We start from the raw sequence: 27,912 nt of genomic DNA on the forward strand, positions 1-27,912 counted from the left end.
TATATATACATACACTGAACTGTTTAGGGGTCGCCACAGTGAATCATCACACTGACGACTCACCGACTCACATATTAACATGTGTTTTACGCCAGATGCCCTTCCTGACGTAACCCTGATTCAAACCTGGGCTGCAGTGGCGAGAGCGCTATGCCTTAACCACTAGCCTACCAGGGAAGGCTCCTTTCTTTCTTTCTTATATACAGTATATGCTGAAAAGGGGCTCCACAGTGGTCCATTAGCACCGACAGCAAACATCAAGGCATGATACCTCCAAGACACTGGGCCCTCACTGCAGAAGTACACATACTGAATACCTGAAAACAAATTTCAACCTTTCAAACACTGATTTGTAATACCGAAACAAATAAAGCAATTTTTTAAGACTTTTGAATCCTATTTACAAATATTTAAACCACAATTTTCAGTTTTAAAATCATATTTTACACATTTAAAATTCATTTTTAACCTTTTAAACACTAGTTTCCATGTTACATATTGTTGTCTCCATTTCACATTATATGATTGTGTGTGAAGCAGGACAGGTTTGGAGTTTAAAATCACTACTGGGTGCAGAGAAAGGATTTCAGGAAATTAGAAAGGGATTAGTCCGATACATTGTAGAAACGATATTGGTAAATATGATGTAGACGTTTTTGTTGATCTGTTTATTTGTTTTGTTCATTCCCAGAGCTCAGATAATATAATGCAGTGACTCCACACGCTCCGATGCAGTAGGTGGCGGTATGTACCTTAATCGGTTCGCAATCCGCCAGAAAACGAAGAGAAAAAGAAGAAGTCAAACAATATTCCTCAGCCTGGCTGTAGTTTTTCTGATATTTTGAAAGGGCAAAACGACCTGGTCATGATAGATAGTGTTGTATCGTGTTTCTTGCTTCAAGTGTCTTCTTAAGATAAAAGTTAGATTCTTCCATCTGAAAGAAGCGTATAGCGCTCACTGTGACCATGTCTACTGCCGTGGACTTTCATTCTCAAATAGCCTCCATCATGGAGGTGCTGGCTAACGCGGCCGTAGCAGAAATTTGCAAAGTTGTAGACGACGGGTATGCAGTTGTTCATCTAGAAATGTCCCGGAGCCAGAAGGAGAACGAGTTTCTACGAAGGAAAATAAAGCTACTTGAGCTCCAGATCGCCCGGTATCGAGCGGAGAGAGTGAAAGGAATGGAGGGCTCCATCAGTAGCCGCTTTCCTGGGGTCCGCCTCCTCAACCGACATAGCAAGGATTCGTTGGCCGGTACGTACCTCCAGTACCTCTAATATCTGTTTAGAAATCTAGTGACAGTGTGCACACACTGGTGCACCTGATGTTGTGACTAGTTTAACGTGTGACCTTCAGCAGAATGTGGTATGGAGCCAAATGGGGGCCATATGTTTTGTTAATATGAAAAACAAAATTGTATCAGAAAACCTAAATTTGAAACTGAAAGCTAAAGTATTGTTCTTGAACCCTGAAAAATATAACAGTTTAACTAAAAATGAATTAGTGGGTGAGGAGTTTTCACTTCAAATATAATTTTCATTCATTTTTAACAAAAATGTTTTTAGTTTCAGAATCAGAATCACCTTTATTGGCCAGGTGTGTTAACACAGGGGAATATTACCCTGATACAGTGGCTCCAGATGTGCATGTACAATGTTCTTCCATAAGGCAACAAGCAAACAAGATAACTGTGCAAACAAGTGCGCAGTGTGCATTAAGAAACCACAAAATAAAAATAAAGTACTTGAGTGGAGTAGAGATATGTGAGTAGAGTAGAGTAGAGTAGAGTAGAGATAGGTGTAGAGTAGAGTAGAGTTTCGGATAAATATATACAAAGGTATGTTTTATAGGGTTGTCATTCTGTTATACAGTCATGGGTTAAGTGTTCATCAGAGTGATGGCTCAGGGGAAGAAACTGCCCTTGTGCTCTCAGAAATACCTGTAAGATGCTGATTAGGACACATGCAGTTGATTTACTGTTTATTATGGCTCATAAGCTTTCCTATGGTGTGTTGTGTGCCCATGTGTAAACTAATTAATGTATGTGGATTTCAGTGATTCTCAATGACTGCACACCTCTCCTCTGCAGCAAAGTTAGAAAAATATTCACATGTTCAAACACAAACGACATGTGCTTGCAACCATAGTAAGGTAGACAAGAGGCTACAACTTTAGCACCATCATAAGAAGCTGTTCTCTGTGCTGCACAAACTGGTATCTATGTGCAGCTGGCTGTGAGATGAGTGCGCAGAGGGACTGTCTCCAGCATGGAGATAATTTGTAATGTTAAGTTTGTACGATGCTGCACCTTTTTATCTCCTGATATTACAAATCATTGCTACTCGAACTGTGTTTCACATACAGCAGCATTGAAAATTTCATTTCAGGGCTTGGCCCTCACCCAGAGCATTTTTTTTAAGTTATCAAGTGCAAAGTGGAGGAGACAGAGGACAGGGGAATTACAGAGCATGATGGTGAGTGAAAAGGGAGCCACCAAACGCCTAAGGACACTGATGCAGCTCAAGAGAGGAGAAGGAGAAAGAGACAAATTACAGAAATGGTTCCTTAAATTGGAGCGAGTGGTGAAATGCAATTTGAGGTAAGAATAGGACTAGGTAAGACCTGCAATTAAGCTCACAGTTATAATGTACCCAATAAAGTGTTTGTAAGCTGAAAATCAAGCTTACAGATGTTTTATGACTGCTATCACTGAACTGATGAACATCGGTGGCGGTGTTCCGCCCATGGACCTAGCTTGAATAGTTATTTCTGGAGAGCTATGAAAATGCATAATATAGCTCCCATGTCCCTTCACCAAGCTACATGTATATATTTAAAAGGGTCACTTGCAGGGGGTGTTGATAGATATAAAATTCTAGTTGGGCACAGGCCCCCTGTTACTCAAATCATACAATTCTTTTTTTCTTGAATGTTTGCGACATGAAGGAAATGTGCTTCCCTTGCTTAACTATTCCATGTAGAGATATTATTCTTTATAAAAATGTTTATTTCATTATATGTTATATGTTTTTTTAGTGTAAGGTCTGGCCCTGTATTCCACAATTCTTTGCATTTCACAATAATAACTAATTACATTGTCAAGCAGCCCCTAGTTTGAGCTCTAATTTACTTCAGTTCAATTCAAATTTATTTGTATAATGAGAGTTGAGACCACGACGCAGGGTTGCAGTGTTACGTGCCTCTCTGGAGTCTCTTTGCAGCTGCTACCCACCCAAAACTCTCAGTACCCCATAGAGACTGTGTCTGCACCCCCGAACCACCTACAATATATAAATCAAAAATCAACTCAAGAGGAGTTATTAAAAAGAACCTAATCAAAATTAAGGCTACTCCTCTTATAGAACAAAACAGGACAATCAAACATGGACTATTAAATATCAGATCCCTCTTGTCTAAATCTCTGTTAGTGAATGATTTCATAAGTAAACATCACATTGATTTATTGTGTTTGACTGAAACCTGGCTACAACAGGAAGAATATGTAAGCCTAAATGAATCCACCCCACCCAGCAACAGTAACTGCCACATCCCTCGAAGCACAGACCGAGGTGGAGGTGTGGTAGCAATCTTTGACTCAAGCCTATTAATCAACCCTAGACCTAAACATAGTTATAAATTATGTGAAAGCCTCACTCTGAGTTTCTCACACCCAAACTGGAAAACTCCAAAGCCTGTTCTATTTGTTATTGTATACCGTCCACCTGCTCCTTATTCAGAGTTTTCAAGTGAATTCTCAGACTTTGTCTGATTTAGTGCTTAGTACAGATAAAATAAACATAGTGGTTGACCCAAATGTTCATGTAGATGCTGAAATTGACAGCCTCAACAGTGCATTCAATTGATTGGACTCAGCTGGCTTTTCTCAAACTGTAAATAAACCCACATTGTGAAGGAAAAATTCCCGTTTACCTGTACTAAAATGAACAACCTTTAGTGAGTGTGAAATAAAGATAATTGAGATAGATATGTCCTTTGTTTTTTATTTTTTGCAAGAAATAGGAGCGGCCTTGTTAGAAATTAACCCGATTCCCGTTACAGTAGATGTCTGACAATGCTGTTAGCAAATTTAAGGAAATAATTCCATTATTATTTACTTCAGTACCATGTGCTTTACTCCCATACAAGTTGATAGTACTGCAGCCTCCCTGCATACGATACTTGATTCTCTTGCCCCTCTGAAAATGAAGGCAGTGAAACAGAGGAGGCTTGCCCCGTGGTACAACTAGCAGCTCTGCTCTCTAATGCAGGTATCACAAAAACTGGAAAGGAAGTGATGTTCCACTATTTCAGAGGACTTTTTCCTAGCCCGGAAAGATAGTTTAATAACATATAAAAAATCCCAAAGAGCTTACTGACGTGTTGACCAACGTCTTCAACACCTCACTTTCTCAAGTTGTGGTTCCTACATGTCTCAAAACAGCTACCATCATCCCTGTGCAGAACTCAGCACCCTCAGGCATGAATGAGCATCGTCCAGTGGCTCTCACCCCATGAAATGTAGTCATGAAATGCTTTGAATGGCTCGTCATGGCACACTTTAAGACAATGTTAGCACTACTGTGGACCCCCATCAATATGTCTACAGGAAGAACCGGTCTACGGATGCAGTGTCCTCTGTTATCTACACTGCTCTCATCCACCTGGAATGCAGAGACACCTACAGCTGCTCTCTGCATTTAATACAATCATCCCACAGACTCTAGTCCACCAACTCCTGCTACTTGGTGTAAAGTCATCACTCTGCAATTGGGCCCTGGACTTTGTGACCAACAGGCCTCAGGTGGTTAAAGTCCATGGCATCTCATCCTTGTCCATCATGCTTAACACCGGCTCCCCCCGAAGGGATGTGTCCTAAGCCCCCTACTGTACATGCTACTTATGATTGCACAGCCAGGTACCTAAGTAATCATATTGTAAAGTTTACAGATGAAACGGCTGTTGTGAGATTAATATCCCACAACGACGAGTCTGTGTATAGAAGGGAGGTAGAGAATCTTGTGGACTGGTGCAGGGCAAACAATCTCTGCATCAATGTGGGGAAGTTGAAGGAGATGGTTGTGGACTTCAGGAGGAGTGGTCACACCCCACTTCCTCTTTTCATTGAATTTGTGGCTGTGGAAATGGTTTTCAGCATAAAGTACTTAGAGCTTCACATCTCTAGGGACTTCACATGAACCATTAATCCAGCCTCCATCATAAAAAAGGTCCAGTCTTCAGTCTTAACAGCCTTCTACCAGTGTGTGGTGGAGAACATCCTGACATCATCCATCACACTCCGGTACAGGAGCTGGCCTGCCGCTGACAGAAAGTTGCTGCAGAGGGTCATTAAATTATCCCAAAAGACTATTATACACTGGAGTCTGCCTTCCATTGAGGACATCTACATCAGCAGGTGCAGGACCAGAGCCTCCTCTGTTATGGATGACAGCACATGGACTGTTTGAATTCCTTCCCTCAGGCAGGAGGCTGCGGAGCATCTAGGCCAGGACTGTTATGGTTTAGTCCCCCTCACCAGGAGGGTGAGGGAGAACTGGGGTTGGACTCAAGATGGCTGACCCAGGTGCTAGTACAAAAAAGGTGGTTTAATGGAACAAAAACAACAAAATGACAACATAACAGGGTCCATAATACATACAACCAGGGAAGGGCAGTGATGACTAAGGAGACCAGGACGAACAGGTAAACACACAAACTAACGGCAGGAACTAGAATAGCAGAGGATGAGAACGGACAGGTGAACAAAAAAAGAACCAACGTACACAATGTAATCCACAGCACAGGGACTGTCAGCATGGAAGACAAAAGGACATATTGCTAACCGCATAATTAGCGTGATAAGGTCAAGCCAAAACGCACAGGAACTGTCAGCGTAGCATCTTAAACACGTCTAAAAATGCGGGTCAAACATAACATTTATCTTACCTTGGGTAAGTATTGTCCGTTACATGTCGCAGTGATCCGGCCCAGGCGGAGCGTCTGCCCGAGGTATAAATGAGGAAAACTAATCAGCGGGATGCACCCCGGCTGTGTGCACCAACAAACGAATCGCCACTTACCGAGTGCAACACAGCTGAGGTGCAGAATCCCGCAGATCAAGAAAATAGAGGAGAGAAAGGTGGAGGAGAGGCAGCGGCCACCGAGTGGCCCTGACAAGGACCACCAGGCTTAAATCCAGTTTCCTACCAGAAGCTGTGAGAATTATTCAAGATTCAAAGTGTTTACCTTCATATGCACAGTATGGAAACGCGATTCCCTGCACAATGAAGTTCTTACTTTGCCGTCCACCCTGAATGCCAAACAACACAAGTCAAATATAAAGAAACAGTAGCACAGAGTCTAAAGGCACTTTAAGCAGCGAGTGAAAAGAAATATAATAGCAAGTACAGTGGGTACGGAAAGTATTCAGACCCCCTTAAATTTTTCACTCTTTGTTATATTGCAGCCATATGCTAAAATCATTTAAGTTCATTTTTTTCCTCATTAATGTACACACAGCACCCCATATTGACAGAAAAACACAGCATTTTTGTGGTGTGTGGCTTTCCTAATCAGTATAATCAAACACAGCTGGACTCAAATGAAGGTGTAGAACCATCTCAGGGATGATCAGAAGAAATGGACAGCACCTAAGTTAAATCTATCAGTGTCACAGCAAAGGGTCTGAATACTTATGACCATGTGATATTTCAGTTTTTCTTTTTTAATAGATCTGCAAAAATGTCAAAAAATCTGTGTTTTTCTGCCAATATGGGGTGCTGTGTGTACATTAATGAGGAGGAAAAAAATGAAAATGATTTTAAATATGATGCCCATTTGTTTTAATGCTACATTTTTTGTTGCATTTAGGTTTTATTATTTAGAGTGTATTTGTCTTATTATTATATATGCTTTTAATATATGTTGTTTGAGTGACTAATTTTGTTCTTCATGTGTCAAATGTGTAGAATGACAATAAAGGAACCTTGAACGTTGATGTAAATCAACATGTCTCTTAGACCCCATCCCAACCAGGCTGCTCAAAGACGTCTTGCCCCTAATCAACACGTCCATATTAGATCTGATTAACCTCTTTCTATTAACAGGCTATGTTCAGCAGTTTTTAAGGTTGCTGTTGCAAAGCAGTTATGTGGCCACTTGCACAAGAATGATTTGTTTGAGGATTTTCCGTCAGGATTTAGTCCACCAACAATCCCCCACTAGCTTCAGACAAAGGACTTGTTTTGTCTCTACACTTGTCCTCTTAGATCTCTGTGCTGCTTTTGACACCACTGATCACAGCATCTTATTAAAGAGTGTTAGGTATCTTTAGTCAGATAGAAATTGGATAGATACTTTATGTATTAGAAATGTTTAGTGGAGATAGGATATCTAGTTAGACTGTTAAATGCTTAGGGATGCTTATGAGTTTCTACAGGGTACATCTGGTCAAGGATAACTAGAGAAAAAAGTTGATGACTGTCAGCAGACAGGGTGTTTAGTATTATTGTTATGACGTGTATAACTGTAGCCTTAGCCATAATATGTTCTTATGTTTAAGTCACGACATGTTACTAGAAGTCTGTGAGAATGTTTTTAGCTACACACCACTTAATCAACAGACACACACATGCACTTACCTGTGATCCTTTGAATAAATCAGCACTGTTTTGAAGTTACTTGGACTGTCTTGTCTCTCAGAGTTAGCAATGGTAACAAGAACCACAGTCCTTCAAGAGACTAGAACATGTTAATGGGATTAACATGAGAGTTGAGACCACGACGCAGGGTTGCAGTGTTACGTGCCTCTCTGGAGTCTCTTTGCAGCTGCTACCCACCCAAAACTCTCAGTACCCCATAGAGACTGTGTCTGCACCCCCGAACCACCTACAATATATAAATCAAAAATCAACTCAAGAGGAGTTATTAAAAAGAACCTAATCAAAATTAAGGCTACTCCTCTTATAGAACAAAACAGGACAATCAAACATGGACTATTAAATATCAGATCCCTCTTGTCTAAATCTCTGTTAGTGAATGATTTCATAAGTAAACATCACATTGATTTATTGTGTTTGACTGAAACCTGGCTACAACAGGAAGAATATGTAAGCCTAAATGAATCCACCCCACCCAGCAACAGTAACTGCCACATCCCTTGAAGCACAGACCGAGGTGGAGGTGTGGTAGCAATCTTTGACTCAAGCCTATTAATCAACCCTAGACCTAAACATAGTTATAAATTATGTGAAAGCCTCACTCTGAGTTTCTCACACCCAAACTGGAAAACTCCAAAGCCAGTTCTATTTGTTAATTGTGAAGGAAAAATTCCCGTTTACCTGTACTAAAATGAACAACCTTTAGTGAGTGTGAAATAAAGATAATTGAGATAGATATGTCCTTTGTTTTTTATTTTTTGCAAGAAATAGGAGCGGCCTTGTTAGAAATTAACCCGATTCTTTTATTGGAAGCATGAGAAGTGAAGACAGGAGAGGACTGTTTAAAATCAACAGAAAGTTTACTGAAAGTCTGATCACAGGAAAGTCTTACAGCGCTGGATTCAGAGAGACAGGGCTCCCACAGGAAAACCGGATTCTGCTTCTTGAATCATGTTTTACAGTGCATTTTATCTTCTTGGGCTGCTCCGCCCTGGACAGAGGTACAACATTCAACAGCTTTTGATCCTATTGTCCATTTGGTGTGAGTAGGTCAACCTCTGCTTGCGCTTGCTTGCTGATATGTGATCTAGACCAGGTGTGTGTGTGTGCGTCTCCGGCACCCTGATTCTGATCTCGAGGTGCACTCATCAATGGGTGGCCTGAGTTGCAGGCCCCCTGTGTGTGTGTGTGATGCTAATAAGTATGTTAAACTGGCCAGGTGGTCATCTCAGGTTGTATCCCCTGGCCTCTGCAGGACATCCCAAGACAAATCAAAGCTTGGGATATGCTAAGTGGGTCGAGGTGTGAGTGTAAAACAGGCCTTTGCTAAAATGTAAATAGGCTGGTCACAAGGAGATGCAGACATTCTGCCTCAACAGAAGTTACAGCATTCAAAGTAAGCAGATTTTACTTGATTCTCATCAATACAATTGTAAGATATATAAGCAAGGAAAATGTATTAAGAATAACCAAAGCTCAGTAGTTCTTGACAATCATCAATATAGCTGTAATATGTATAAACAAGGAAAATAAAGTTATGAAAGAGAACTAAAGGTATGAGAAGTAACTAAAGCTTATAAAGTAACTAGAGCCTCTAAGAATCAAATCTTACAGTCTACAACAGCACTCAGAGAGGTCCGTTAGAGAGGCTCCCCCCCAGAGGCAACTCAGTCACATATATAAGCTTTACACGGGGTTTGGAAGCATCGAAGGAAAGGAATGTGGACTGATACCATTCATGCACATGTGCTTCTGATTAGACAGAGGTCCTCGTCCTGGTACAGAGAGATACTTTAATAAGGGAGTACATCTTTCAAGGACAGGTTACGCTACATCTTGTTGCTGTGCAGAAAAGCTGAAAGTTCATACATTCAGTGTGACAAGGTTCAACTCATTCTGATGCATACTAAGTTACAGTTTAATGCATAAAGAGTAAAACCACAAGTTGCTTCCTGTTAGATTTTACCCAAATTCTTTTATTGAAAGTGCGAGAAGTGAAGACAGGAGAGGACTGTTTAAAATCAACAGGAAGTTTACTCAAAGTCTGGGCACAGGTGAAGCCATACAGCGCTGGGATCAGAGCAACAGAGCTCCCACAGGAAAACCGTTCTCTGAACCCTGAGTTACATGATTTCATTGCATTTATCTGCTTGGGCTAGGCCCGCCCTGGACAGAGGTACAACATTCAACAGTTTGTAATCCTATTGGCCATTTGGTGTAAGCAGGAGCTCACACCTACTTGCTGGAATGTGGTAAAATCCAGGTGTGTGTGTGTTTGTTGTGGTTTCAGGCGATGCTGGACAATAGGTTGTCTGTGTTGCAGACCCCCAATCTGTGAGAGCTATTCCAGGATGAAGCAGACCTTGTGACTATGCTAAACGGGCCTAGGGGAAGGTGCAAAACAGGCCAACAGGTCTTTGTTAAAATGTAAAATAGGCTATCTGGTTACTTGAAGATACGGACATCCTGTCTTTACAGAATTTACAGCATGCAGTTCCAAAGTTTCACTCAGCATAATACAGCAGTCATCAATACAGTTTTAATATGTATAAGCAAGGAAAATAAAGTTATGAAAGGTAACTAAAAGGAAACTAAAGTTATGAAAAGTAACTAAAGCTTATAAAGTAACTGGAGCCTATAAGAATCAAATCTTACATTCCACATATTGTATACCGTCCACCTGCCCCTTATTCAGAGTTTTTAACTGAATTCTCAGACTTTGTCTGATTTAGTGCTTAGTACAGATACAATCATCATAGTTGGTGACTTTAATATTCATGTAGATGCTGACAGTGATAACCTCAACAGTGCATTCAATTCATTAGACTCAATTGGCTTTTCTCAAACTCTAAATAAACCCACTCACTGTTTTAATAACACCCCTGATCTTGTTCTGACATATGGCATCGAAACTGAACACTTAATATTGTTTCCCCAAAACCCTCTTCTGTCTGACTATTTTCTAATAACTTTTGAATTTACATTAATGGATTATACACTATGTGGGGAAAAATTCCGTTACAGTAGATGTCTATCTGACAGTGCTGTTACCAAATTTAAGGAAATAATTCCATCATTATTTACTTCAGTGCCGTGTGCCAACACACATAAATGAAAATAAGAACCCCAGCATTTTTTCAGCACTGTAGCCCGGCTGACAAAGAGCCACAGTACTGTTGAGCTTAATATTCCCTTAGATCTCAGTAGCAATGACTTCATGAGCTTCTGACAATAAAGGAACCTTGAACCTTGATCTAAATCAACATGTCTCTTGGACCCCATCCCAACCAGGCTGCTCAAAGACGTCTTGCCCCTAATCAACACATCCATATTAGATCTGATTAACCTCTCTCTATTAACAGGCTATGTTCAGCAGTTTTTTTAAGGTTGCTGTAATTAAATTCAAAAAGCCTACTCTTGACCCAGGTGTTCTAGCTATTATAGACCAATATCCAATCTCCCTTTTATTTTTAAAAGCCTTGAAAAAGCTGTTGCAAAGCAGTTATGTGGCCACTTGCACAAGAGTGATTTGTTTGAGGATTTTCAGTCAGAATTTAAAGTCCATCATAGTACAGAAACTGCATTGGTGAAAGTCATCAACGATCTCCTACTAGTCTCAGACAAAGGACTTGTCTCTACACTTGTCCTCTTAGATCCCTGTGTTACTTTTGACACCACTGATCACGGCATATTATTGTCAAGAAACACAGTATAAATGTACACAGTTTCGCAGATGATAGTCAGTTATATTTATGAACCCAGATGAATCAGATCAGTTGGTCAAACGTCAAGCAGGTCTTAAAGCAGTTCCATCTATTAGTAGCTGGTTCATTTGTCCCGCCAGGCGCTCATGGAGTGAAGTTAGCTTCTTTAACTAGTAGGCATGGATCATGTCACGGCCTGGTGCTGTCCACCTCTTCATACTTGAGACCCTCTCTTGAATGTCTGCCATTATGATGATTACTGGGTCTTGTGCAGGGAGGTTGCTGTGGTCTGCTCTTAGGTCCATGAGCCACTGGGCATTGTTGTTGTGTGATGCCTCCTTCTCCCATATGCTTTTCCGGAATTGTTCAGTCTTGGTGGATCTGCTCTCATGTTATTCCCCTGCCACTGAGAGTACACCATGGATCGCTTTTTTCTCCTGGCTTCAACTTCTCTGATGTACCTCTTCAACTGGGTGGCCAGGGCTGTGAGTCTTTGCTTGGCAGTCTCTAAGGCCTCAGGTATGGACAGTGTGTTGTACTTCTTAGGTACCCCTTTCTTTATCATGCCTTTCTGCAGTTCCAATAGCTGGCTAACTTCTCTCCTTGCTGCCTTGATCTTGGTCTCCAACCTCCTTCTTCATGGAGGATCCCTATTGCCTTTGTTGAACTTATAGCCAAGCATCTCAAGGATCACGGTTGCTGTGGTGTATATGAGCCTGTTGGTCTCAGTGATGGTCGTAGTAGGGATTGTTCTTAGTGCTGCATTTACATCTAGTAGACTTTCAGAAGGCACTTCACTTAGTCTTGGTAACCGGCCACGGGAGTTCCAGGTGTCCATCTTGCTCATGATCTTCAATCTCAGGTCAGCTGCTCTTGAATCGAGCTCATCCAGGCCTGTTATTGGGGCTTGGTACCCAATCTCCAATTGTGGGGGTGATGATGATGATGATATCTCCCCCCTGATATCCTCCCCCCTGACCTGGCATCCATCTTGCTGTAGCATTCGTGTTGTACTTCATCAATCTCTAGTTGTAATAGCAGGTGCTTCATGCGGATGTTAGAGCACTGAGCTACTAGTTGTTTTGATGTTAGACTACATGTTGGGTTATGAAGTATCCATAGGTCCCACATCCTCAGTATGTAACCCCTCTCACTAGGGTTACTTGTGTAGTAGCATTCCAGTAGTTCACTGTTGCCCTGGTTCCTCAACATGCAGACCATGTTGACATCCGAGCCGGTGTGACTCTTATTTTTCCAACTCTCATTACCCATGAGGTAGGCAGGTAGCATTAAGGGCCTTGCCTAAGGACCCAGGTGGGGTGTTGACCATGCCCTGACCGGGGTTTGAACCCCCGACCTTCCAAAGTCAGTGGTGTTACCCACTGCGCTATCCCGTCTGACACACACACACACACACACACACACACACACACACACACATTTACATTTACATTTACAGATGACCTTGAATTTTCAGTTTAAACTGTCACATATTTTCATCCTGTTATTGAACTGTAACAGTTAACAATGGCTGTCTTGCGTTCTGTTAAATTGCCTTTTCTGCATCATTTTTACATAGGTTTCTATTTGGGCCACCAAGATTGTGTTTAGCCCCCATGGGGCTAATGTTTAAAAATAGCATTTATCCCTGATATGTAATGACTAACAGGCTTAGTACACTCCTACAACTCATCATTGGTCATTGGGACATTTTAAATATATACAGGCAATCACCGGCTCTTTTGGAACTAGGTTTTTGTGTATGGATGTTAGTGTCATTTTTGAGGAGTAAACATAAAAAGAACAATTAAGTTTTGATCAGCGCTGGATGATATTATAAATCAGAAAAAATATACCTCAGAGCGAATGTGTTTATATTCACATGCATGATTGTTGTAACACTAAGAATCAGAATGAGTGTTGCCATCAGAATGCTGCAACCTATTACTAATAAGACATGCTGTTTTGTTGTTTTTAACACTGTGCAGAGAAACTCTGTCTTGTTTGGTTGTAGTAATTAGTGGCTAATTCTCCTAATGTTCCACCAGGCCAGTTGCTGCAGGGCAAGACCAGGTTTCAGAACCGAGATCCAAGAGTTCAGCAGTCTGTGCAGAAGAGACGGTCTGGCGTGGACTGTGACCCTGATCAGGATGTCGTCACCACCACTAAAACTGAGGTAGCTACTCCACTGTGCACTAACACCAGAAAATCATCTTCACAGTGGCCTCTCTGTGTATGATCCCAAAATCCTTGATTTTGACATCCAGTATACAAGAAAAGTGAGTGCGCACTTGGGCAATATCACTTGCCCATGGCATGCTCGTTTTGCTCGTTTCCAGCCATTTAATGTTTAATCTTGGGTACCTCTAGATTAGCTTGAAACCCCTCATAATTCCAAATAGCCTGCAATTATTTCAGAATGATAAAACCAGAGAGCCTTTTCCTAAAAACGAGAGGATAGTATGTAAACGTGCATAACTCCTGTTGCTGGTGTTGTGGACAGCACAACCGCAATGGCAAGTCATTTGAATTTCTCCTCCATAGATAGGTAAACAACAGTATATGTACTGATGAGAAGAGATGTGTAACACTCTAAACAAAGTGGACAATTGAGAAACCCCATATTTTAACTGGCATAATGCAGACATGGTAACTTCTCCAGCCTTACAGCAATTCTCTCCAGCGTTACAGAAACAAGGCATTAGCAGACATGCAACATGTGTTTATTTTTTAAACTTACCGTTAAGGCCCACCGAGTAGTGGAAACATCACTCCCTTTCAAGTAGCTCCAAGGTTGGTAAATCCAACCATTTGATTTCTAACAAAATCAAATATTACATCATGATAGTTTAAGGATTTCCTTGAATAAACCTAGTTGCTCCTTCATAGAAGTACTAGAACATATATTCACCTCATTTTTTGAGCTTTAGCTCACGTCTAAGATGATAATTCGCCGTTGTAACATTGTAGATAAAAAAAAAAACAGGAATAAGCATGCCACGGGCTCTTTAAATGTCAAATTGTGTGAGACACAGTCCCATCCCCTCACATACTGTGGTTGGTTGGTGAAGTGGTCCAGAATCCAATTTGATAGAATTGAGGTCCATTCCTATATACTCCAGATTGTCAGAAGCCCTGTCTGTATGGTGTTAAGAGCACTGGAGAGGTCAAAGAACATGATCCTCGCAGTGCTCCCCAACTTCTCAAGGTGAGAGGAGAGCTCTGTGTAAGAGGTAAATGATGGCAAAATCTACCCCAATGCCAGGCTAGCAGGCAAACTGAAGCGGATCCATAGATGAGGTCACCAGAGGGTGAAGATGGACCGGGACCAGCCTCTCCAGTGTCTTCATCAGGTGTAGTTAGAGGTTTGTTTAAAAAAAGTGAGAAAAGAGTGAGAAAGACAATGTAAAACTGTAATACAAAGTTTTATTTTTATATGCTTGTTAGGTGGTGATGTAACATTCTGTTTCCGGGTCCAAATTTCAGTTCATTCTCCCCTCTATATATGCCACAGTTGCCTTATCATAGCTCTGAATCAAAATCACAGGTCAGCTGTCACTTTACTGCTTCTGTTACGATAGGAAGGAGAAAAAAATGGCTACAGTTAATTACATAAGTCACAGTATTCTTAAATTAATGAAAATAAAGCTTCTAAAAGTGTGCCGATTTGCTGCCTTGTAATGTAGCTAGCGAGTTAGCACAAAGTTCATGTAAACACTATTCTGTATAGTGACACATTTTACACTGATGAAAATAACAGTAAAAGCTGGGAACTATTAAAAAGGAAATCCATAAAAATGAGTTAGACATAACTTGAGATATAGTGAAATATATAGCTATATGTTGGAATAAATTAACTGTGATGTATAATAAAGGTTAGTTAAGCCACCAGGCAGAAGGCAGCACTGTCATGTTTTTTACTCTCAATGATGCGTCACTAAAGAAAAAAGATGTTATTTTGTGGAGTGTGACAGGCTCCGTCGTATGGGTCTGAGGGCATTTGGACCCAGAAATGGAATGTTGCATCAAACTTAACAAGCGGGTTACAGTTTAATTTTTCATTAAAGAAAAGATTTAAAAAAATGTATGCTGTCAATTATAATTCTTAAAAATTTGGAATTGGCAGGTCAGACGTGAAAAAAATTGGAATTGGACAAGAAAATTGCAATTGGTGCATCTCTAGAAATGTCACAAAGATGGAAGAGGGTACAGGAAGTTCTGTGACCAAGAAGAAAAGAGTCATAACACAGTGGCAGCATGAATCAAGAGATACAGAACGAGCCATAGTAGCACTAATCAGAGCTGCAGTGGACATTCTCCTAAAAATGACACCATGGACAGTGTGGTGCTTGCATGGTCTAGCTCTGGAAAAATAGATAGAAAGTGTTTCCGACTTGGCACATTATTTATCAGTGGAAACTGGAGTTTTTGTGGGTCCTACAAAACCGAAAAACTGAAAATGATGTCTTAAGACAGGGGTGCCCAATACGTCGATCGCGATTGACCGGTCGATCGCAAAGGTAGTGTTGGTAGATCGCGTGCCATTCAAAAATAAATTAGATGTATCTGGCATAAAACACGTGCCAAATGTTAACATGGGAATGATCAGTGTGACGATTCACTGTGGCAACCCCTAACAGGAAAAGCTGAAAGTGACAATCATTCATATATAGCCTATCATCCATCCTCCCTATGACATTTGCTACTTGATTGACATGCAGGGCAGCCAGTCTGAGATCTTGTCTTTTCTGACACACGAGTCACCAAGCATCCACATTCAACAGCACGAGCTACTGCAAAACCCCAGTGAGCGAACTACCTCGTCAGCCTTCGAATTAATTTCTACTAAAGGGTATAAAATGAGTGGGGGAGCCCAATCAAGTAAGAAACCGAAAACGTACCGAAAACATTCCATGTGGAATGGGAGGACTTTTTTTTTCGTGACGTTACATTCGAAGTGCATTTGCTTGATCTACCATCACTATTCCGAAGAAGGGAATGTGGAGTGGCACTTTCAGACTGTTCATAAAAACTAGACCCCTGTCTTAAGATGTCTTATTTTGTTTGGCCAAAAGTCAAAGATATATGACAAAAGCCCCTTTTACACTTCCCATTCAGTACTGGCATGGTGGGTCAATGTTGACCCTCCAAAATGCCAAACAGGAGGTAATGTTCCTACCAAGACAAGATTGCTCCATCTCCTGAATAAACGGGACAAGGCGGAATGGGGGGTTGGACGTACACTGGAGAGAACAAGAGCTAGAGAATGAATGAGGAGTGAGAGCAGCATCGATGAGAACAAAATGAATCAAAGAACTGAAACTTTATTTTGTGATCATTTCACTGTGGTTATGTTCTAAAGCATGAATAAATACAGCCACAACTCTGCACAACCTTGTGGGAAGGATTTTGTGTAAATGCAGCACACTTTTTCTGTTCTGGTCTGTACCTTGTGTCTGTGTAGCCCTGCCACCAAACAGACACGGACCTCAAACTGGATCCACATAGTAGGCTACTGTAATTCCCAATTTTTATTTATAAATATATCAAACAAAATCAAATAACAGTTCATTTTTTTCATTTTCAAATTGGCTGTGAAGTACATGGACCGTTGGACATTATGATAAGGATCATGTCTGTGGAGCAGCAGTTTGCTGGCTTTTTTAAGTTCATTCTAAAATTAATTATCAAAAAAGTTGCCTTGAACGAGGATCAGAACACTGTCAGTTTGCCATGATCTCTGTGTGAAAGAGGCTGAAGTGAATTTGGACATAATCTGATTTGAAAGGCTGGAATCGGAATATTTGTTTTACTATTTTTGTTTGAAGCTGATTTTTTTTTTCTGTTGATTCACTACTCAGCTAACTGTTTGAGGTCTGATGAGATAGTTATATTTCACTTCTAATAGAAGTCATTTTGAATCAGTTTGTCCTCTCAGTCAGCAGAGCCTGAGGATGAGAGGGAGCTGCTAATTGTCAAGGTGGAGGGAGCACTGGAGCCTGGCAGCAGCAATAACAAGACATTGGTAGGTGCCTGTATCAGCACCAGAGGGGGCACTGACACTGCCACATCGTTACCTGCCACCTCAAAGAATGATAGCAACAGCCAGCCAGCCAGATGCCACAACAAAACGGAGGTCAGTGGATCTGACACTGTCACATTTGTTGTCGGCAGGACAGCTAAAACTGACAGCAGCAGCACCACACACAGCTCCCAGCTGACAGGAAGCAGTGTCAGAGCAGAGGACAGTCAGCCTCTGAACTCTGTCATTAACATCATGCCACACAGGGATGAAGTGCCAACTTGCTTTGATGATGCAGTGGATGGCATTAAAGATGATGAGGCTGCATTAAACACCTCCAAGTCCTTTCTGTCAGAGGTGATAGTCATTGATGGAGGGGGGGCATCAGATAAGGAGGGGGAGGCGTGTGAGTGGTCACATGTAGATAAGGCAAACAGAGAAACAGGCAGAAGTATAGACAGACATGAACAAACTTCATTACCCATAATTCAGTATCTTGGGCTGGAATCAGTAGAAAATAGGTTGATGCAGGAAGGGTCTGTTCTTCCTTGTGATGACCCTCCAGGAACATCTGGTGGTGGAATTGCCTCCAGTGTTAATTCTTCCAGTGATGCCCCCAGCCTGGCTGTCCACTACCCCGTGCCCCCCCCCAACAAGAGTGGATACAAACCCCCCTTCCTCAGCTGTACCATGCTGTCACCACAGAGCGTCTGTATGGCTGCACCAGCTGCACCAAGCGCTTCTTTCTGCAGTCTGACCTGCAGAAGCATATGGCCAGGCACACCAGGGAGAAGCCCTACACATGTCTACTGTGCAGCAAGAGCTTTGTGTGTCAGAGCCAGCTGGACATCCACCGCAACGTCCATACCGGAGACAGGCCCTTCAGCTGCTCCATCTGCAACAGATGCTTCTCTCACCCCAGTAACCTCAAGAGGCACCAGAAGATCCAGCATTAAACAACAAGACCAGACCCCCACAACACCGCTGTACCAAAGTGTCCCTGAAGAGGACTAGTTTAGGAGTTTCTATTTCACTCTTCAATTATGAGGCTTATTTTTGAAGATTTCTTTGAGGGATTTATTAGAGACAGGATAAGGAAGAAATTCAGAGCAGGGTAAAGTAAGATGGAGGAGTCAAAATTAAGAATACAAGCAGCACCTCTGTAGTTTGACCATCGCAGCATCTCAAGTTTTGTCATCCAAACATTCACAGTTTTATTTGAAATGTAGGTAGTCTGAATCTAGTGTGGGAATGGCGGACATGAATAGTGACAATTGTTATATCAAGAATTACTGAATGTAAATGCATTGGGGGGTTGCAGAAAAAAATCACTGCCCATAAATCACCTTAGAAGTGGAGATATAAATATTGATTTTAGGTTTTAAATCCCACCATCCTAAAGTTTGTTCTGCGGCCTTGTAGTTTATTGAGCAGTACCAGGGAGTATAAACCGATAAAAAAAAATAAAAATAAATATCCAGGTAGTGACCCACCTGGTTAATAGCTCAATGATTTGAGATCAGTAACATATGATCAGCTGACAGGAGATGGAGAATCATTTTAACATAAAAACAAATAAAAGCACTATCATGACTGAGATTATCAACATAAAGCTGTCTGAATTTTTCACCTGAGAGCTGTTTTTATGCCATAACATTAGTTTTAGAAGAGACTTACAGTATGTCAACAGGGAGACCCCGGAACAACATAAAAATGGTTAAAGATCACAAATTATACTCATTTTCAAATTTGTATTGTTATTTAAAGGTTCTAGTAGAAATGTTTTACACTCCTTGTACATTCATTAAGTTCATTAGCGTTCTCAGAGTGCCGGTAGGGCCAGACCCTCTTTTCTTCTTTGTGTGAACATGCTGTTTTAAATCCTGCCCCCCATCCCTAAAACACAGTATGCTCAGATTGGTCAGCTCCCACAGCATTGAACAGGAGCCGCCTACCGAAAATCCAAGTCCTATTTCTGGATTCCAGGCAGCTCTGGCCTTCGGCGTTACCTCTGCTAGCGTCATTAGCCACCATTATCTACATTTCCGCCATACATTTGACCACAATGTGCTTCTAAACCAAAAACTAAATAACCACCAATGTTCTACTGTCACAAATCTGCTACAGTGATGCCACTCTTGTCACACCTCGGCAGTGCTGTTTAATAGAAAAATTAGCTAATGTGGCTAAGTTAAACAGGCTAACTTCATGCACAAGCAATAAAATAACTTTAAAATAGCAGCACTTAAAGCATCAGGATGTGAGGTAGACTCATAGACAGTTGGAATAGAGCCACTCTTGAGCTTCAGTCTGGAAGTATGTTAAATCCAGTGTTGTATAGACCTTCGTGGAGAAAGCACTGATGTGGAATGATTTGCACGTAACATGAAATGTTTTAAGGATATCTTCAGGAGCATTTCCACAATAAATATATAGGGGTGTATATATAGCCTCTTAAGTCACAAAACACAAAACTGTGTAGGTGTATTTTGAAATGTTTTAACTAATCATCTTTTAACTTTGAGTATGAATTGTCATTTGCAGTAAAAGACAATATGCAAGCTCTATAAAAGGTTTTGCCACAAACTCAGCTGACTGACTTTTCTCCTATATGATTTCACCTAAGTCTCTTTAGACCTTATAACTGTGCATGGACTATGCTTGAGCTTCTAACTTCTTATTGAAGCTGCATATACAGTATACTTCTATGCCATTTTCACCCTCACCACACTACCCTGGATGATGACATCATCTGGCAAAGGTGCTGCATTGACCAGTCATGTACGGGCGACGATCGGGGATGTGGAAGCCCACAGGAAGAAGGTTTTTACCTTGTTAGTATGAGCATTCACTGCTATTCACTGTTGAATTTGGGCCACAATTAAAGCACCATAACGACATGCCATGCGTTTTCATTAGTACTGGATGTTAAATGATGTCTTTAATCTGTAAATGAAGACACACTGGTGGTAGAATTGGTGCTAAGGTAGAGTAGGCTACGTTGGCAGCATGGCTAACCAAAACACAACAGAAACTCACCAGCTGGTAACATAATGAAACCACTCACATTGACATGTTGAACTGTCACTTTGCCGTCACACTCTGTCGTACTGGCTACTGCTGTTTCTTTTATGTACTGATATCTCAAGACAGGTTTTGCCTCAACATAAAATATTGTCATGTTTTAATATCGTGAGATCTCGTGGCATGAGATCTTGTCACACCCTTATAAATATACATCTACTGTGTCTTCACTGGCTCTGAGGATGGAAGTACTGTAGGTAGAGACCTTTGAGCATGTTTGTGCAACCAACAACTCAGCAGAATCCATGCTTTACTCTGAGCTGTGCCATGTTGCTGTTCGTCTGCTATCCTAATGAGAAAAATACAGTGGAGGACCGATAGCACCAAACAGATCTGAGTGGGAAGAGGATCTACGAAGCGATCTGCCGCATCATTTCTTATGAAGAGAGACAAAACCAAACAGCGTGCTCGAGCGTGGGCTTTTATAATTGTGGAAAAAGCAAAACAGACAGGCACTGCTTTCTCATGTTTTGTATACACACCAGAGACCCATGTGAATGTCAGAAAATGCTCTAAAGGTGCATTTTGCATGTGTCTATTAAATCTCTTCTTCATCCCAAATGTCAGTCCAACTTCTGTGTCATGCACTCCCACACACAAGGTGCCATTCAGACGTGTTCTGACACTTGTACATATTGGATTCATGTCTGATTAAGTCCCCAAGTTACTTTTACATAAAGGTCATGACAACAGTTTACAAATGGATCAGTTATAGGAATAAAACAAGTCCCAATTTCTCTGCTTGTGCACTTTGGGGCTTTATAAGCTAGTGTTCTGGGACATCAGAAATAATTAAATTGATGAGATAATGTATTAGAAGGCTAACTGTAAGCATAAACATCCCTCAAATACACAGGTTTAATTTCCTTCCTTATTAAATTGGGATATATTTAGTACAACTCACTAAACACTTCTTGAGTGCAGAGAAAAGTCCAGATACCAACAAAAAGTCAACAAAGGAACATCAGTATAAATTGAATATCATTACCATTAATTAAAGATGCATGACTGCATCTTCTTGGCAGATTCCGATTTCAAATTTATTTTTTCTTCTGGGCTGACCTGCTGATTATGGTTTTGGCCAATGCTGATTCTCTTTCTTTCTAAGAACTGAAATTGACAGCCTAAACAGACATTTTTGTAATTTTTCTTTAATGAAAGATTAGCCATAAAACAAAACAAAACAAAACATTGCTTCAAAGTTTTACATTTTTATTAACAAACATCTAAGTAAAAATAAAGTGCAATATTTGAGCCTAGTTTGAGTTGCATGCAAGATGCTACGTGCTGCACACACTACACTTTCGGTCTGTGCCACTGCATGCACGATATGGGCTATCCTGCCACTGAATCTGATTGGCCCAGAATCAGAAATCTCAGAGTGACCGGCCAGTCACCAGTCAAGGCTGAGAACCGGCCACTTCCGATGCATCAGTGCATCCCATTGATCACACCTCAAACCCAGCATACAGTATCTTTCCAGGCTGAGTAGTGTTATAAAAACAGTATATTAGTGGCTTCAGATGACTGAGAGAAAGTCAGATGACTGACTTACTGTAGCAACAGTTTTTATATTGTATATTTTAAAAAGTGTTTCAGTGCACTGAGAATAATGGAATCATGTTTTTACATCTAATTAATAAAGATATTTTTCTCATCACATCATTTTATATTTTGTTTTCTAATGAAACTTTTTCTTTAGCTCAGTAACCAAGCACAATCAATGCTGTGATTAAACTGTATACTACATTTCTAAATAATACTGTATCTGTGTGTGAGCTGTTGGAATGTGCTTTGTGCAGTATTGTACAGTAAATGGCTTTCAAAAACCTGGGTTAAGTTTTCCTTTTTTCAGCACAGAGGCATCACTGTACTTTTACACCTTACATTACTTTCTCTGGATTTTTTTTCTCTGAGTTCTCAGCTCTCCGTGTATGATTTACTCTTTGGCCTCAGAATGGAAGTAGTAGAGGGATGCAAAGATGGAAGATTTGCACAAAGTGACTGAATGATCTCCATGAAATTGATTACTGTATGTTGAGCACATAACTCACACATCATTCTAATGACAACTGATTGAAATAATTATTACTGTGTCAGAGCTTTTTGTTTTTTTTGTGTCAGCTAAATCCTTCTCTCCTCTTTCCAGGGCCAGGGACATCTGGACGTCACGAGCAGCCCTCAGAGCAAAGGGGAAAAGATGGAGGAAGCAGAAGGTAGCTGTCTGTTTTTCTGTCACCTACAGTATCAATAGTTATTTCAGCCTGCACCATTATCATACACTGTCTGCCCAAACAGCAAAGTAGGTGTTGCAGCTTGACTTGAATCATTGTCAGACTGTACAGAGCATATCTGTATTTACAGTACCACCTCAACTGTTCTGTGACACTTCATATCAGACAGAATAAAGGCAGAAAAACTGCTAACAAATATGCAAAGATGTTTTCATCTTTTAAAAGCTTATAATGTCCTAAAACAGCTGGCCATTAGAGTTTTTATCAGATAAACAGGAAGGAAAAGGATCCACTGGGGAGTTATTTTCATCAACATGAATCCACATTTGGTGGTACTCTAGTGAGTATTTGTGGCAACAGGACAGTGTGTGTGTTCATGCTAATGAAAGCTGGCTCCGTGATGTATTTTGAATCGCTTCTGGACCGCAGTCGAGCTCAGTGTCAGTGTTAAGATATAAGATATATCGATCTTTGATACACACACAGTAGGTGTTAGATGGCAGACAAAGTGTTTGGATTTGATGACAGTAAGACAAGTATAAAATATCACCAGACTGAAGTTTCTCCACACTTAGTAAGATTTCCAGCCAAATTCCATACAAAATCTGGAAATTCAGCTATAAAGGAGCACAGCAGTGTTTTTTTTTTTTGTTTTTTTTTTATATCAAAGTCCAACAACTACAAATGACATTTGGCTTGCATACATACTGTTGTACAGATTGATTTGATATCAGTGTTTCCCCCAGATAATTTTTCATGCATGGTGGTAAGAGGATGATAGAGGTTTTGCACCCATGCACTAAAATCTTTGCTTACTTATTTCTTGCACAATACCACACTTGGTTGGTAATTTCCATGTAAAGGCCATGTAAAATGAGGGTATTAATAAGATGTATTTATTGTACACAAATAACTGTCAAAGCTACCAATTACCTCACCATCAAAGACATTAGAACAATCTTTAAGAAAAATAAATAAAAAGATAAAATCCACATAATGAAATGTATCAAACCATAAAACTATAATAAACTTTAAAATTGGTGCAAACTGCAGTTTGAAGCAAACTGCTCATTTTCTCATCATGACATTGCGCATGACTCATTGCTGCACTTAATTTTTCTTGGCATTGAAAAAAATTTCATCATGGCATCAAAGTATAAACATTTTCCCATAGCTCTGCATCCCAGCCAGATGTTTTGTTTGCCTCTATGCATTGGTTCGCATGAGGCTTGCATTTGACATGTAGCCTGTATACGTTGTTCCCCGATGCTTATGGTAAAACCGGAGCCCTCACCCCTTTTTACTGATACATGGTTACGTTGGTGTGAGGTATTTAAAGCGCTGACAAGAGGCAAACAGTGACACTGTGTTTCCACAAGAAAATATTTAAACCCAAACCTACAGTAACTTGGAAAAACCTGGATGAAGACTCAATGAAGGTAACACCTTGATTCCGTATACCTCTGTGTACGTACAAAATCCAATAAAAGCAGTATTCTCAGGTCGCACTCATTCATGGTTTTCATGTATTCTTGAGCTTATTCGTTTTTCTTATCACAGCTGTCAGAAGTGGATCAGAGATAAAGCAGGGAGGAGATGAGGAGAGAGAGGCACCTGACAGAGACTCCCAAATGCAAATAAATATTTCCAAATGAGTGTATATTCGACGCTACTATATTAAAAAGAAGAAGACTCGTGGGCATGATGGGGGTCTCATTGGCATCCTTGTACTGTTACAGGGGAATCACTTATACTGTCAGCTGTTGGTTCTACTTTAGTTCAGATTAAAACCAGCCTTTAAAGACCTGAGCATATTTTTTACTGCATGTCTTCATCTCCATAAACATTTTAAAAAATGTCATTATTGTTATGTAGTAGTGCAGGGTCAAAGAAAAGGGCTGCAGCAAAAACATCTGCAAAACTGATGTTTCCAGAGAGTCACCAGATTATTGTGATCTGTTCAAATTTTTTTAAGAGTATGTAGTTTGATTTTTCAACATTTTCTTATAAGTTGGTGTGTTAATTTATTAATCAATGGTAAAATAATTGGCAACAATTTTGATATTTGACAATGAAATTATTTTTCCAAAAGCTGTAGAAAAAATTTTCAGCCTCTAAAACATGAAGATTTTCTGCTTTTCTCAGTGTCTTTGATAAGACATTTGAAGATGTAATCTTGGAGTCTTTAAGCAGACATATATACTGTAATACTTTTATAGAGCACTCTTTGTAAAGGTAAATACTAAATGTTTTTTTTTATTTTGTTTCTTTGCTGTGGGCTCATTAGGTGACACCCCAGAGAACGCTTGTGCCTCCCAATCGCTTCTGGACTGGCAGGAGAGTAGTGAGACTGAAGAGATGGGGCAACCATCTTGTTCCACATACACATTAGAAACTGTAGCATCATTCAGCAAAACAAGGATCAACTCTGTCTGTGGGTTCCGCACTATTTCCAGAAGGCCTCAGGGCGACATGGACCAGGCAAGCCCTGCATCTACATATGATATCAGTGTGATCAACTCACAGCCCAATGCAGCAGAGGACAATTGCACGGGGGAGCTGTTGCCTGGACAGGGTGGAGGTGACAGAGCTGATGAAATGACATCTCTCAGCAGTGTGAGGCCAGGGTATCAGCCGCTGCTGTGTATTCAGATTGGTAAGCCCCCCAATGAAATGATGTTTGAAGGTAACCACATCTCTGCCTTTACCAAGTCCCCTGTTGCAAGGGGAACAGTAGACTCCCAGCAACAGGAAACTCAACATTCATGGTCTAGAGTTGGACAGATGGACAGGGTCCACTTCTCCAGTCAAAGCCATCTTTACCAGGCCTCCAGCAGTCAGAAGCAGGAATCTGGGCCAGTACAGTCCCAACAGCAGCAGCATTCCTCTCTCCCTTATGCCTGTACCTTCTGTTCACGGCGCTATGCCCACCAGTGCCAACTGCGCATCCATGAGCGTGTCCACACAGGAGAGAAGCCGTACCAGTGCATCCAGTGTGGGAAAAGCTTTGGCCAGTTCTGTAGCCTCAAGCGCCATCAGATGGTTCACACAGGGGAGAGGCCATTCCCTTGTCCCCATTGCGGGAAGCAGTTCTCCACCTCCACTAATTTGAAGGTCCACCAGAGTGTCCACACCGGGGAGAAGAGGTTCCAGTGCTCCAAGTGTGGCAAGAATTTCTCATTTCTCAGCAACCTGATTAGGCACCAGGCTCTGCACAACACCAGATAGGGTCTAGTCTGATTAGTGACCACTCTCATATGTACCCAAGTGGACTAATGCAGTCAAGGACAACAAAGGCTGTTTTATGACATGTTCATATTCTTCTTCTTTGGATTCACTTTGAAAAATGTTTCTAAAACTCCTGCTCATTAAAAGAATGCCTGACAGTTTTCATTAGACTCCTTGTAACTTGGTGAATCATGTTTATTTCAGAAAAGATCTGATGAAAAGTGAGTCGTGTACTTTAGCATGAAGTCTACATTCACACTGAGTCCAGCAAAGTTACTGCTGTGTTTTTATGTAAGGGGCGGCATTGTTCAGGGGGTTGAAGGATTCAGGAGTGTTGTGGACATGTACGATACAGCCACATTGTGGTGAGTTGGAGTGGCTTCATTCACATTTCAACCCTGCGAGTTTCTGCTGCATTTTGGTTAGCCATGCTGCTAACATAGTGTACTATATGTTAGCACCAATTTCTACCGCCAGCTTTGTCAGCATTGATAGATAAAAACACAGTTTAAAATCCAGGACCCTAACTAATAAAAATGCAGGGTGTCTCGTTATAGCGCACTAACTGGCCATAATTCGAGAGTGAATACTGTAGCAGTGAATGTTCATGCTAACAAACCAAACAAAAGAGTCTTCTTCCCATGGATGTCCATGTCCCTGTACGTGATTGGTCAATGCAGTGCATTTGTTGGATGATGTCATCGTCCGGTGCAGGAAGGGTATAGACCAGGGGTGGCCAATTCCAGTCCTCGAGGGCCGCTGTCCTGCTTGTTTTCCAGCTATCCCTGCCTGGCCTGCTGCTGATTACCTGGCTCAGGTGTGTTCAGCCAGTCAGAAGCTGGAAGATACCATCTTAGATGAAAGTGGAGTGAGGAAAGATAAAGTGAATTGGTATCTTAGTATCTTTAGTTACACAATAGAATGTATAATAGGTTTAGCATTACAGTCATTTACCTGTCATTAAGCCATAGAGCACAGATGCATATGTGAACACTATACTAAGAACGCTCCTTGATTTTGATATTTTCATTTGATTACTTTTCCATCAGACAGCCCTTTCTGATGAAGAACTAAAGCTGTTGTACCCATCTATGCTTTCTTCAAAGCCACCAGACTCATTTGGCAAAACAGCAGCTGTAGACTAGCAACTCCTGTGCTCAGCAAGGTAAAATTACTGTTTATCAACAGAGTTTAATGGCTTTAATAAAAAGACTCCTGTGTTCTACAAGGTAAAGTTTGTGTTTTTGTCAGTGGGCTCTGGTGATTTTTGTAAAGGGCTGTCTGAGGCAAGAAAAAGTGGTGCAAATAATCTAAATATAGAGTACACAAACTTTAACAGGCATGCCAACAGTAAATGATAGTGGCTATATATAGTAACATTAATCCTAAACAAAGAACCCTCTGCTTTACTACATTTAAACACTCACTGGCACGCTAACCTATTCTTCCTACTTCTGTTTATGGTGTGATGTCTCGTCCTCTAATTGGTCCATTGGGATGTAACTTGAGTGAGGTAACTTGGGGAGCCTAATGTGAGGTGATCTGCACGCCGCAACCGGACCCTATTGTCCAGTACGGCAAAAGTTGAACCAGATCCAAATTTTTCATAGCACAGGACTGCATCATTTTGCTGGAGCCCCATGCAGTGATGGTGCTGACTGGGGTGAATGCACATAATGAATGGAGAGAGCTGCATTTGGCTTAATACTGAACAGTCTCAGAGATCTGATTGTTGTGTGTAGAGATTTGAAGACAGACTATGGGACTATCAGCAAAGCAGGTCGTGTTTGCAAGCTCCCTTTACTTTCAGTTCATGTACATTTTACTTACATTTGCTCATGGTCATAACCTGTTCAAATCACTGGAACAAACAAGAAAAACAGAGAAAGCCAATAATATTAATAAACACCATCTCAGGTCCCTCAAAAAAGTAGCTACAGCACTGAGCCAAATGTGCACAGCAGTGTTCACTTCCAACAAGTCA

General features: G+C 40.9%; 1 protein-coding gene across 3 annotated transcripts; it reads left to right on the forward strand.

Moving 5' to 3' along the window:
- The first annotated feature begins 760 nt into the window (after positions 1–760).
- LOC109972539 (zinc finger protein 263-like) lies at positions 761–26,093 on the forward strand. Of its 3 annotated transcripts, none has more exons than XM_020621475.1 (5): positions 761–1,255; positions 13,409–13,536; positions 17,299–17,385; positions 22,616–22,682; positions 24,988–26,093. In XM_020621475.1, exons 1-5 carry the CDS (start codon positions 967–969, stop codon positions 25,926–25,928), a joined length of 1,512 nt encoding a protein of 503 aa, XP_020477131.1. In that variant the 5' UTR covers positions 761–966; the 3' UTR covers positions 25,929–26,093. The 3 variants fall into 3 exon arrangements, with proteins under 3 accessions (XP_020477131.1, XP_020477132.1, XP_020477130.1); XM_020621474.1 differs by having other exon boundaries at positions 762–1,255; positions 17,299–17,496; XM_020621476.1 differs by lacking the exon at positions 17,299–17,385.
- Positions 26,094–27,912: the final 1,819 nt, after the last annotated feature.

This window comes from Monopterus albus, unplaced genomic scaffold (genome assembly GCF_001952655.1).
Source record: "Monopterus albus unplaced genomic scaffold, M_albus_1.0 scaffold260.1, whole genome shotgun sequence".
In the NCBI taxonomy this organism is placed as follows: Eukaryota; Metazoa; Chordata; class Actinopteri; order Synbranchiformes; family Synbranchidae; genus Monopterus; species Monopterus albus.

Excerpts from the sequence above, each read along its gene's own strand:
- LOC109972539 (XM_020621474.1), top strand. The coding sequence starts at position 967 with ATGTCTACTGCCGTGGACTTTCATTCTCAAATAGCCTCCATCATGGAG. Across the intron at positions 1,256-13,408 it reads TAGCAAGGATTCGTTGGCCG|GCCAGTTGCTGCAGGGCAAG; the intron begins GTACGTACCTCC and ends ATGTTCCACCAG. Across the intron at positions 13,537-17,298 it reads TCACCACCACTAAAACTGAG|TCAGCAGAGCCTGAGGATGA; the intron begins GTAGCTACTCCA and ends TTGTCCTCTCAG.